A 14,057-nucleotide genomic window follows, 5' to 3' on the forward strand; every position below is an offset into this window, starting at 1 on the left:
CATGTTGTTGACGGAGCAATTAGGATTAAAGTGTCCTAAGTTTCTTGGTTTTCTAATTTTTATTTTTTATTTACGTTTTAATAATTATTTTTAATTGTGGTAAAATACTCATAATATAAAATTTACCATCATAACCATTTCTAAGTGTACAGTTCAGTGGCATTAAGTGCATTTACACTGTTGTTCAATCACCACCACCATCCAACTCTAAAGTTCTTTTCATCTTATAAATCTGAAAATCTATTAAACAATAATTCCCCTAATTCCCTCCTCCTCCCAGGCCCTGGCAACCACCACTATACTTTCTATGAATTTGACTACTCTAGGTACTTCATATAAGTGAAACTGTACAATATTTGTTCTTTTGTGTCTGGCTTATATCACTTGGCATGTTTTTAAAAAGGTCTACCCATGTTGTAGCATGTATTAGAATTCTAAGGCTAATATTCCAATGTATGTATATACCACATTTTTTTAATCCATTCATCCAACGATGGACACCTGAGTTGCCTACATCCCTTGACTCTTGTGAATAATGGTGTTATGAACATGGGTAAACAAACATCTTTTTGAGACCCTGCTTTACCTTTGCTTAGTTTGAATTGGGTTGTTAGTTTATTACTAAGTTGTAGGAGTTCTTTATATATTCTGGATATTAACCTCTTATCAGACATACAATTTGCAACTATTTTCTCCCATTCCATAGGCTGCCTTTTCACTAAGATAACTGTGTCTTTTGATGCACAGAAATTTTTAATGATGATGTAGTCCAATTTGTCTGCTTTTTCTTTTGTTGTCTATTGTTTGGTGTCATATCCAAGAAATTACTGCCAAATCCAATGTCATAAAACTTCTCCCCCTGCCCACTATGTTTTCTCCCAAGAGTTTTATAGTTTTAGGTTTCTGATCCATTTTGAGTTAATTTCTGTGTATGGTATAAGATAAACTAAGTTTTTTTTCCTTGATTAGGAATGTGGTGGAGAAACTGATTAACTCTAGACTTTACATAAAGGATAAATGCTAAAATTTTTAAGATAAACATTAAAATATTTAAAATAGAATGTATTATTTCCAAAGAAGTAAAGAAAACAAGAAGTAAAAATAAATTTGACCCAGCCAATAGAAGGCAAGGAAGAAGGGGGGAGGAGCACAGATGCAAACAAATAAGTAAATAGTACAAGATAAGATACTAGAAATAAATACAAACACATTAATAATGAAATTCATAAATGGATTAAATTCACCTATCAAAAGATAGTGTTGTCACACTAGATGACAAATAAAACCAAAATGAACAAATTTTTTAAAAATCAGCAATAATCTGTTTAATGCCCCTAAACACAAGGACAAAAAAAGGTTAAAAGTAAAAGGATGGAAAAGATATACCAGGCAAATGTTAAACAAAAGAAAGTTAAGGTAGCTGTATTATATCAGTCAAATTGGATTCCAAAGGCCAAGATGATTTTTATAATTTTTAGAAATTTATTAACATAGTTAGAAAACACCTTGGGAGAGCAATTCTGAATAATATGTAACTAACAACATAGCTACAAAAGCGTTGTGAAAACATTGATAATTACAAGGGAAATTAATAAGATTAACATCATAATAAGGATTTAAAAATAATAAATAATGGATCACAAAGAAATAAAACTGGTAAGAATACTAAAATTTTGAACAACAAAGTTAACAACTTTAATCTTAGGGACATATATTGAAACCTGTACCCAAAAGTTAGAAAAAATGTATTATTTTCAAACAAACATGTAACCGTTATAAAAATCGGCCTGTTACAAAATCAAAAAGCAATCTTGACAAATGCTAAAAAGTGGATAAGAGATCCACTCTCCAGTAAAACTTTCTATAACAACCAAATAAGTAAACATAATACTATGAATACTAAAAGGTACATGTCTAAATAATTAATGGTCCACAGAAGAGTTCTAACTAAAGCTGGAAAATACTTAGTAAAATGCTCTATATCAAAACTTATGAAGGAAAAGTAAAGCACCAAGAAACAACATTAGGAATGAAAAAGGGCCAAACTACACATGTAACAGATTTTAAAACTAGAAAGAGTGCAATCTGAACAACTTTATACCAATAAAATTGAAAACTCAGAGAAAGTAGATAATTTTCATAGAAAAAAATAAAACTTACCAAAGCTGACTCAGGAAGAAAGAGAAAACCAAACAGACCTATAACCATTACAAAATTTGAATCAACAGTATAAAAAGGTACAAAATAAAACAGAAGGGAAAAAAAAAAAAAACCTCACCAAAGCAAAGGTGATTTAAAAGTGAGTTCTACCAATTATATAAGAAACAGACAACCCCAATATTATATAACTGTTCTAGACCCAAAATGGGTAAGGGCAGGGATATGACTCCCCTGTTCGTTTTATAAGACTAAAATAACCCAAATACAAAACAAGACAGATAAGACAAATTTGAGAAGGAAAATTATACTGCAATCTCATGTATGACCAATGTCAGGTATGAATCTCAGGTAACAATTCAAAATAGAATTTTAGCACAGTCAATCTAACAATTTGTTCAATTATGTCCATACAACTTGATGATAAAGTTATATTTATATCCAAAGAATAGATGATTTAACATTGGACAATCTATGTCATTCATCACATTAACAGACTGAAGGAAGAAACACCTTGATATTATCTCAATGGATGCAGAAAAATCATTTGATTACACAATATTAACAACCACTAACAATAAACTCTTGGTAATAAGAAATACAAATTTCCTTAATCTGATGAAGAATATATACCAAAAGCTTACAGCAATCATACTTAATTTGAAACTATAGAAAAAACACCAATAAAGTCAGGAACAAGGCAAAGAAGCTCCCAATTACCACACATATTTAATACTGTGTTGAAGGTCAATGACTGCATGATGAGAAAAAAATATAGCAAAATAACAATGTAAGGATTTGAAAGGACAAAACACAAAGCTGATCACTATTTGCAGATTATAAGATTGTCTATATACAAAAATATATGTATACACATAGAATCTATGAATTATTTTGAACTAATAAAAAATTTAGTGCACTTGTTAGTTTCAAGATGAATATGCAAAAATCAACTGTGGTCCTAAAGAACAGCAACAAGCTATTAAAATGCAAATTTTAAAAAGTTATCCATTTATAATAGCCAAAAAAAAAAAACAAACCCCACAAGGTACCTGGGAACAAATCTAACAAAGGTAATGGATTTACCTTTATCTGAACATTACTATAAAACTTCATTAACAGACATAGGAGAAAATCTAAAACAATGAAGAGAGACACCATATTCATAGATGGGAAGATTGCATGTTATAGACAAAAATTTTACCAAAATTAATCTCTAAATTCGGTGCAGGTCTACAAGTTTGTATATACGAAGGGGTGTTTGTATGTGTCTATCTGTATATAAACCAATAATATAATCCTAACAATCATATGGAAAAACAAATGGACAAGAATAGCCAAAACAATTTTAGAGAAAGAAAAGGAATTACAGCAGGACACCCCCTCACAGAAACTGACTTCTAATAAAGGTATAGTGATTAAGACGGTATAATTTGAACTCAGATGTGAGAACCAAAAAGCAAGCTGAAACTTAATTTGGAAAGTCACAAAATTTGGGAAAGGTTAAAATTGAACCAACTGCCCAGGTAATAAATAATGATCCACACAAAGTCATATAATCACAACATTTCAGATCACTGGAAATAAAGAGAACATCCTAAAAGCTTCCAAATAAGAGGGGGAAGGTTATAACAGAAGTATTGCGATTTAGGATGGCGTCAGATGTCTCAATAGTAAATTAGAAGACAATGTAATGCCTTCTAAATTCTAAGAGAAAAATAAGTTCAAATCTAAAATACCATGTCCAGTCTAGACAAATTATCAATCAAGTATGAGAGAAGAAATGCACGCATTTTTCAGACATGCAAGATTATGAAATATTTACGTCCAATGGAACCTTTCTCAGGCAGCTACCACCAAATGAGAAGAAAGACACACATGGATCCAGGAAACAAAGAGTCTAATACTAGAGAGCGACACATGAATTCCATGATGATAAGGAAAGGTAAGTCCAGGATGACAGTTCTGCAGTAAGTCTAGGACAGTCTAGACTAGAATGAGAATATGCAAACCTCCAGACAAGAGAGCCACTAAGTTATTTACTGTGTGTGAGAGAGAAAGGAATTGTTCGATTTCTTAATGTGTGGTAGAGAGTTTGGGGATAAACTAGTGAGAATTATATAGAAAACTAAGCAAAGTAAAGGGGGTCACTTACTCCAGGGAGAACAAAGAGTCGTCCAAGAAAAGAAATGTAATTAAAATAAATAGCATGGCACAGCTATGAATAATATTTGTATAATTACTAAAAAACTGAACAGGATTTAATGAAAGATTATGTGATAATTACAACACTGGGAAATAGAGAGGAAGTATAAGGGTTAGATGAGATGGGTATAAGAGACCTGAATCCTCATCTTCCATGGTAGGATATTAATAGATAATATCTAAAACTAAATAACAAGAAACAGTGACATGAACACAACAATAAAAAAAAATTCATTAAGTAAAAGAAACAACAGAAGAAAGAGCTAAAAGATCTGTATGGGTCTGTCTGTAGAAAAAGACACTTGGAGGTGGGAAAGAACCAGTCGTGTTGTTTTTTGTAATGTCTTCCTAAAATATCTACACATCAGATAAAAAATAAAAGTAAAATAGAAATAAACAAGTAAAAAGAAGGTTTCTTCATTCTAATTTTCTAAATGGAGGACCAACATGCTATTATGCCCAGGAAAATTATTTGGCAATCATTAATAAGAAATGAATGACTAGGAAGACACATTAGAATTTTAGGAATAAATCTGATCAGGGGAAACTCATATAGACAAGAACAGTACTCAGTGCAGTGGAATACACAGGGACTTGGAGGCTGAACATCAGACTCCATAGGAGGAGCCCCAGCTTTGAGTCTAAGGGCTTATAACATGCAGGACTGGGGAAACACTAGCTCTTCCACTGGAATTCTTTTCTCAATGTAGCTCTCCTTTCCAGAACTATGGACCACAACTTCCTGATGCCACAGCCTCCCTGACTTTAATCTGTTTTCTTAATTCAGCAAGACCACCATGCTATTTCTCTCCCTCTCATGTCATACCTGGCATTATCCACTTCCCATCACTCTCTCTCTCTCTCTCACACACACACACACACACACACACACACACACGGGGGTAAGTCAAAAATTATCAGCACTCTGGTCATATTAAAACTTCTGTTGGCCACACTGTCTTATCAGCACTTTCCGTTCAAGGCTACTGTCTCCCCAGTCACTGCTGTGCAGGTGTCAACATGTTACATCAGTTCATTTGTAACTGCGGTGTGAGCAAAAATGGATGCCCCACCTGTGATTTGCAAGAAAGAAGAGCAGTGTGCCGCGATTCGTTTTTTGTGTTTTTTGTGGTCTGAGGGTGTGCATGGCCGCACATTTCTGCCCACAATGTCAACATTCTGCAAAAACTTCGTTTTGAGGTATTAAGCACCCTCCCTACAGTTCTGATCTTGCTCTGTCAGACTTTCACCTGTTTGGTCCCCTGAAAGCAGCCCTATGAGGATGAAGATTCACTTCTGATGAAGAGTGAAGACAGCAGTGCGTTCGTGGCTCACAACTCAGCCTAAAACATTTTTTAATGAGGGAATACAAAAGCTTGTTCACAGATGGACAAAGTGTATTGAAAAGCAAGGAGATTATGTCAAAAAATGATGTATTTGTCTTTTCTAAAAGTTAATTAAAATAAATTCTACAGCCAGAGTGTGGATAATTTTTGACTCATCCTTGTACTTCAAACACATGCAGTTACCTTAGAACAGAATAATGACATGCACTTACATTGTTTGTATCACTATTTATCTTTTACTTCTACCTATGTCATAAGCCCCACATTAAAATGTTATTTTTGCTTTTAATAGTCAAATACCTTTTATGTAAATTTTAAAAGAAAGATTAATATAGTCTTTTTTTCTTTATCCTGTAAATCTTACTTATTGTATCTGATATTTTATCATATAGCTAAATATCCAAATGGTGTCATTTCCTTTGGCATGAAGGACATTCCTTAGCTTCCAGGCCTCTTTCATTTACCTGAAAATGAAACTCACCTTCATTTTTGAAGAATACTTCTGTTTGATACAGAATTCTTGATTTACAGATTTTTTTTTCTTTCAGCACTTTAAGGATATCATTCCATGATTTTTGATGAGAAGTAGGTGGTTATTCTTACCATTTTTCCACAGTACATAATGTGTTTTTTATTCTGGCTGCTTTCAACTTTTTTATCTTTAATTTTCACCAGTTTAATTGTGATGTGGCCGGATGTGGTTCCTTTTATAACTTTGAGATATGCTAGGATTCTTATATCTGTGTTTTTCATCACATTTGATAAATTTGAGCCATCAATTCTACAAATGTTTTCTGTTACTATCTCACTTTTACTAGGACTCTGATTGTATGGATACCTGAGCCTATATTTATTTTGTTTCAATCTTTTTCTCTCTGTTCTTCAGACTTTTTAATCTCTATTAATCTGTCTTCAAATTCACTGGCTCTTTCTTCTCTCTTTTCTAACCCACTGTCAACCTCCTCCTTCTATTACTATAATTTACAAGTTCTAAAAGATCCATTTGATTTATTTTTCTGCAGAGATTATCTGTGTAATCTTTATCTGTGTAAAGACTATTATCTTCCTTTGATTCTTTAAACATACTTATAATAGTCTCATTAAGTCTCTGGTCTGGCAACTCCAACATCTGTGTTACCCTGGTCTTTACTGACTACTTTTATTTTTAAATTCTGTACCACAGTCACTTACCCTACCCCATATTTTTGTTTGGTCTAGTGATTTTTGACTGAATGCTGGTCACTGTCAATAAGACAGTGCAGAGAGTATGAGTTTTATTATTTTCCTCTAAAAAAATAGTAACTGATCTTGAATGTGGACTGGCTTACAACTATACCCTTTAAGGGCAGATTTATAGAAAACCTAAGATTCATCTCAACCCCTTTATTTGGAGGACCACTTTCAAATTCTGTTGATCTTATCAGAACTTGGCTTTAGGCTTTTAGATAGGATTAGAGTACGTTTCATATTACAAACATCTTAACTAGCCAATATTCCAATGTTCCCTAGCACTATGTCTCCTCCAGCACTGCTTGATTTTGAGTAACCTGTTTGATTTTCAAATGGATAGTATCTACTATTTGGTATTTCTCATATGTTCTTACACAGTTGGCCCTCCATATTTCCTGGTCCCACATTTGCAGATTCAATCATGGATCAAAAATATATCTTTTAAATTTTCCAGAAAGTTCCGAAAAGCAAAACTTGAATCTGTCACATGCTGGCAACTATTTACATCGCATTTACATTTTATTCACAACTATTTTTATAGCATTTACATTGTATTACGTATTTTAAATAATCTAGAGATGATTTAAAGTATACAGGAGGATGTATATAGGTTATATGCAAATACTACATCATTTTATATAAGGGTTTTGAGCATCTGCAGATTTTACTACCCATCGAGGGTCCTGAAACCAATTCCCCTCAGATACCAAGGGACAACTGTACTACATAAGTACAGGCCAGCCATCATGAGATTGCCCCATACTGATATTGACATTTTAGGCCCTCTCTATAAACAACTCCCTCCTTTCCAACGTCAAGCCCTGCAGATTGCATCCTGCTTCAGCTAACCCAACTCTGATCTCTTCCTCCTTAGCTCTGTAATACTATTAAACTCTGCTTTAATTCCAGCTTTCTGTATCAGAGTCATAAAACTGTTCCAATCCTGGGAAACAGTGAGGCATACCTCATGAATTCATTTCTCTCAGACATAACAGTCTTGTGTTGCCTGTTCTCTACTGCCTAAGAACAGTTGTTTCAAATCCAGTTTTATAGTTATTTGCAGTGAAAGAACAATTTGGTATCAATTATTCCCTCCATTATGACCAGAGGCAGAAGTCATATAATCTTTTTTTAAAAAGTTACCTCCTTAGGATAATTTTCAGAAGTCAAATTACTGGTCCAGAATAATGTGACATTTTCGTGGCTTTTGCGATGTATTATACTGAATTACTCTCCAAAACATTTCTGCCATTAAAATGATATATATTTGGATGTCTGGTATACAACCAGACAACAACAAACAGGGAATACAACTGGGGCATGTAAACTTTTAAGTAAGTGAGAGAATATAACAGAGGGGCCTAGGGTTAGCAGAACTAAAGTGAATGGTAACATAAAACAATCAGCCTAGAGGACTTTCTGATAAAAGCATTCACTTAGTTGAACACTGTCCCTCAGGAAAACCAGACAACTAGCAAAGAAAGAGAAAAGAAATCAAAGTGAAGAAAAGGTCACATTTTCTTTTTCTATGTGGGATTTATTTTCTTCACTCCTCTGGAACTGTGAAAATATCTCATACAATAAAACAGTTCAGCTAAAAAAGGAACAAACAAGAGTTTCATAAAAGGCATAGTGTATCAATCTTAAGATCCTTAATATAAGCAGTTGAAAATGGTATATGACTTTATAGATAAGTCCTACTATAAGTAAGTATGCCTAAGTGGATGGAAGTAGAGCACAGAGAGACAAATAGATGGAAGGATGTGTGATAGATAATATAAGTAGATGGTTTCTAAAACAGACAAAGAAGACAAGTAGTAAGGGAAATGTCTGTGGGTAAAATAGTTTAAGATTTATCTTTACTTACCGTTCCATCTTCCATCAGCTTCAGACACGAACCAAAATCTGCTAACCGAATATGTCCATTCATATCCATCAATATATTGTCAGGTTTGATGTCCCTGAAAAAACAGATACATTCAATTTTTGTTGGGAAAAACAAACACAATCAGTTCCTTGGTAAGATAATCATTTTGTCCGAAAACCTCAACTTCTTTTAAAATTAATACTCTAAGAACATATATTTCTTTAGGCTATTTCCTTATGGGTTGAAATCCTAGCTCTGATTCATACTAAAACTTTTTTAAACACATGCAATTTCAGTGTTCTGGAGATAAAAAGTACTATGGTAATTTTCATTCAGGTTAAATTAATCTTACCATTCTTCCTTTAGATTTGCACAGATTCCAATGTGACCATGGTAGGCCTACTTTCTGCATACAGAGAAGAGCCATAATTACTTGATACCCACAAAAGATACTACCTTCTAGCCCATGAAATTGAACAGGGAAAAAATATGCTTCCTAGAGCCTGAACATAATAAATAAATAAATCTTCAATTACTACAGGTCATGACAACACAAAAAGAACTGCTTCATAAAGCTGATTCGGAAAACAACTAAAACAACTACTTAACAGTGATCTATATTATACACAGCTGTTTATAGATAAGTCAAAGCCTTGTAAAATATCCAAATCTAACTAATAACAAACTAAATCACACCAGTTTTTGCATTCATTTTTACATTTGAATAATAAAAAGTGTAGCAAACCTTTGTGGCACTTAACCCACTACAAAGGCAGAGCTGAGTAGTTCTGACAGAAACCTAAAATATTTCCTATCTGGCCCTTTGCAGAAAAAGTTTGCCAACCCTTGTTATAGATGATAGATGACTGCTTAACACAGGCAGATAGACTGAAAACAACAACCTGCATAGGAAACTGGCTTCATAATCCTCAATATTTGAATTTATAACCTCAACTATCAGAAATGCTACACTAAGTAAAGATTTTATCTTGTTTGGAAACATCAAAGAAGTATACTTTAGTGCTGGAAGGAACCTTAAAAATTACCTAGACCATTTTTAGTTGAGGGAAAAACTGTATTTTAATTTTATTCTAAAAAATATTAACATATATAGTCATTATACATAGCTGCTACTGGCAGATTACTCAGATTTTAAAGGAAACTAAAGGAATTACAAAGACAGGATTTTTAAACATCAATAATATTTTTGGCATCGTAAAAAACTGGAAATATTAAAACTTTATAAGAGAAATAAATCATATTTATATACTTATGACAATGAATAATGGAATGGAAAATATTTAACAAGACATTATAGGTAGTATTGACAATACCCAAGTATCTCATTACCCTTCTTGATTCATCCCCTTCCTCCACTCCCACAATACTGAATTTGGTATTTATTATATCATGCATATTTTATATTATTAGTACATATATATGCAACCATAAGACTATATATTTTTCTGAATGTCTTTAAATTTTATAATTTATACCAAACTGTGTGTAGCCTTTTACAACTTGCTTTCATTCTAATATTAAGTTTCTAAAATTTATCCACATTGATATATATGTTCTAGTTCATTAATTTAAATGCTATATGGAATATTTTCATATATCCAATTTATTTACCAATTTTCCTGATTATGGGATTTAGATTGTTTCCAACAATTTTAGACTGTTGTAGATTTTTATTTTGCTTTTACACAAAATTCTGAGATGAATATTTTAACAAATATCTCTTTGTACCATATTTCCCCAAGCTATCTAGAAGCGGAATTGCTATGATAAGACATGTACATCTTCAACTTTACTAGCAGGATTACTACTAAGGTTAAGATTCTTTTTTATATTATCAATGGTCATTCTTAGATTCCTCTTCTGTAAAATGCCAGTTAAAATCCCATGCCATCTTTTTATACTGTGTGTGTCTTGTTTGTTTTGGTTAATCTTCAGGAATTTCATTTCCTCAGGTTCAGGTACATGTGTTACAAATCTCTTCTTCCAGCATGCGGGCTTGTTTTTGCACATTGTTTACAGTGTCTTTCTTATTCGTAAAAAAAAAAGTATTTAATGCTAATGTAGTCTTGTAATTTATAATTTGTGTTTCTTGTCTTTTTTCATTTTATTCAGCTTTATTGAAGTGTAATCAACAAATAACTTTATAATATATTTAAAGTACAACATGATTAATTTGATATACATATACATCATGAAAGGATTCTCACCATTGAGTTAATACATCCATCATCTCATCTCACATATTTACCTGTTTGTTGTTTTTGTCGTTGGTTTTTTTTGTTTTTTGTTTTTGATGCAAACACGTTCTACTCTCTTAGCAATACAATATTATCAACTATAATCACCATGCTATACATTAGCTCTTCAGACGTTACTCATCTTATAACTTAAAGTCTGTACCCTTCTACCAACTTCTCCCTACTTCCCGTACCCCCAGCTGCTGTCAACCACCATTCTACTCTCAAAATTTGCATTTTTTGTCCTAAGAAATTTCTCTTATCTTCTCCTTCCAGAGGTCATAAGGATAGTGTTCTATATTTTCTTTTAAAAGTTCTAAAGTTTTACTTTTCATTTCAAGTCTTTAATCTCCCAGACTTAATTTTTGTGGGTAGTGTGAGATAAAGGCCACACTATATTTCTTTCTGTCCCAGTACCATTTATTGAATGACATCCTTTCACCACTGGTTTCTAATAGCACCTAGGTCATAAATCAAGTGGATCTGTTTCAGGACTTCCCATGCAATTTCACTGAACAGTCTTTAGAACAAAAGGGAGCCTATTAACAATGACCAGAGCAACAGGCTTGAATTGGAACTGTCACAGGCAAACAGGTATGATCACTCTATTTATATGCCTATACATAGACTAATATCACACAGTCTCAATTGTGAGAGCTCTATAATGACCCCTCCATACCAGCAGACCATGTTTTTAAGTTGCCATGGCTCTTCCAGATAAATGCTAGAATTAACTTAATATGTTCCATAAAACATACCGAAATTTTGATGGGAATCACAATGACTTTACAGATTAATCTGAAGAGAAGTGATGTCTTTGCAATGTGACTCTTCCCACCCAAGTACGGGTTAATTAACATTACAGATACATTATATTTTACTTAATGTATATGGATACCTTATATATTAGTTATGAGTCTTCTTTTATGTCCTTCAATAATAGTGAATATTCTTCCACAGAGAGCTTATACATCTTTTGTTATCGATAGTCTTAGGTATCTTACAGTTTTGTTGCTATTGTGAATAGGATTTTCTTCATAGAAGCATTCTCATTTTGCTTCCAATTTTAATGGGAATGTTTCTAATATTTCACCATTGAGTACGATCTTTGGCTTATATTTTCAATAGAAATTCAATATTAGGAGAATTACTACTCCCAAAGTGCAAAAAGTATCAGGAATTGATATTCAATTTTGCTGTCATTTTCAGGGTTGAGTTTATTTTATGGTTTTTCTCTTTTAACCTATTAATATAGTGTATTACACTAGTAGATTTTCTAATGTTGAAACTCCCTTCCATCCTGGAATAAAACCTACAGAGCCATACTTTTTTTTTTCATGTGCCATCTACCACTGAGTCTAAAACTCCACTGATTGTAAAGATGCACCATTATAGCATGTGCCACTAAAAGGGAGAGTATATTGACTTCTATAATTTTAGAAGCCAATTATTTAAAAATGTCAGAGATATTAAATTGAAAAATAAGTTTGCTTAGTATTGATAATATATAATATACACACTGCTGAATTTGATTTTTATTTAAAACTTTTATTTTTAAATTCATAAGTGATATTGTTCCATATAACGTTATCTTCTTGTACTATCCTTGTCAAGTTATGTTGTTAAGGTTTTACTATCTTCATAAAGTGAAGTAAATAGCTTTTCAAAATTTCCAATTTTCTGAAAAAGAATTTATAGAGAATTCAATTATTCCTTTCTTAAAAATGAAAGAGAACTCATCCATAAAACCACGTGGAGTAAAAGACTGTTCATAGCAGCTATATTCCAAACAGCTCAAAACTGGAAAACATTCAAATGACCATCAGCAGGTGGGCGGATAAACTGTCATATATTTACACAATGCAAGGTACTCAGCAATAAGGAAAAATTTGCTGATATATACACCGAATTAGATGAATCTCAAAAACTTCATGCTGACCAAAAGACATCAGACAAAAAAATATACAGCGTATGATTCCATTTATAAGATGTTCTAGAACAGGTAAAACTTAAGCTATGGTGATAGAAACCAAAACAACTGGTAATGGAGGAACAGAAGATGTTAACTGGAAAAGAGAACAAGGAAACTCTCAGAGTGATGGAAACATTCTGCATTTTGATTTGGGATGGTGGTTACACAGGTATATACATTGTCAAAAATCATCACTGCACATTTAACATCTGTGGACTCATCATATGTGTTTCAACTTATAAAAATAAAAGGGGTGACGGCAAGAAATACCTTAAAAAATTATGAGATTGGAGTCCTGTGGAGGGAGAACTTTTCATTACAGATTCAGTTTTTTTAAACGTTCTTAGTTTATGGAGATAATTTCTATTTCTTCTTGAGTAAGCTACAGTTGTTTATAGTTTCCAATATACATTTCATAACACATTTTCAAATTTATTGGAACACAGTTGTTCACAGTACTCTATTATTACTTTTTAAATCTATAATATATAGTTCTATTTCTAATATTTCTTTGTATCTTTTCTTACATCTTGATAAAAAATAACACAATGCTTATTTAGTATTTTCTATTTTCCACTCAGTGTTCTAAGTGCTTATGTGCATTATTTATTTAATATTCACAGTAACACTGCAAGGTAAGTACAATTATTTCCCCCTTTAGAGATGAGGAGGCAAGGCACACAGTTAATGCTCAAGGTCACAAAGTAACTGGAATCAGGATTCAAACTCAGGCAGTCTGGCTTCAGACACCATACTCTTTGCTAAGATCATGACTGCATATGATTCAATGTTTAATCCATTCAGAATTCCTCTTGGTACACCTTGAAATGTATGACCCAATTTTATTTTTCCCACACACCATTTATTGAACTGCTTATCTGAGACGCAACCTTCACCAGATGTTAATGCATGTAAGTATTTGGATCTACTATAAGACTTTCAATTCAGTTCCATTAGTCTGTCTTTACACACAGTAGTAATATACTTTTACTTATTAAATACAGATATTTTAATATCTGGTA

The 14,057-nt window shown here is 32.5% G+C and overlaps 1 protein-coding gene across 6 annotated transcripts in view; it reads right to left on the reverse strand.

Annotated features, from left to right (window-relative positions):
- CDC42BPA (CDC42 binding protein kinase alpha) overlaps positions 1–14,057 on the reverse strand; it is a 338,413-nt gene that overhangs the window by 159,866 nt on the left and 164,490 nt on the right. For all 6 annotated transcript variants that reach the window (XM_057729074.1, XM_057729072.1, XM_057729071.1 and 3 more), the window contains exon 6: positions 8,806–8,899. In XM_057729074.1, the coding sequence (XP_057585057.1) occupies positions 8,806–8,899 (94 nt within the window). The remainder of the gene's footprint in view (positions 1–8,805; positions 8,900–14,057) is intronic.

Source organism: Hippopotamus amphibius, chromosome 3 (assembly GCF_030028045.1).
Source record: "Hippopotamus amphibius kiboko isolate mHipAmp2 chromosome 3, mHipAmp2.hap2, whole genome shotgun sequence".
NCBI lineage: Eukaryota > Metazoa > Chordata > Mammalia > Artiodactyla > Hippopotamidae > Hippopotamus > Hippopotamus amphibius.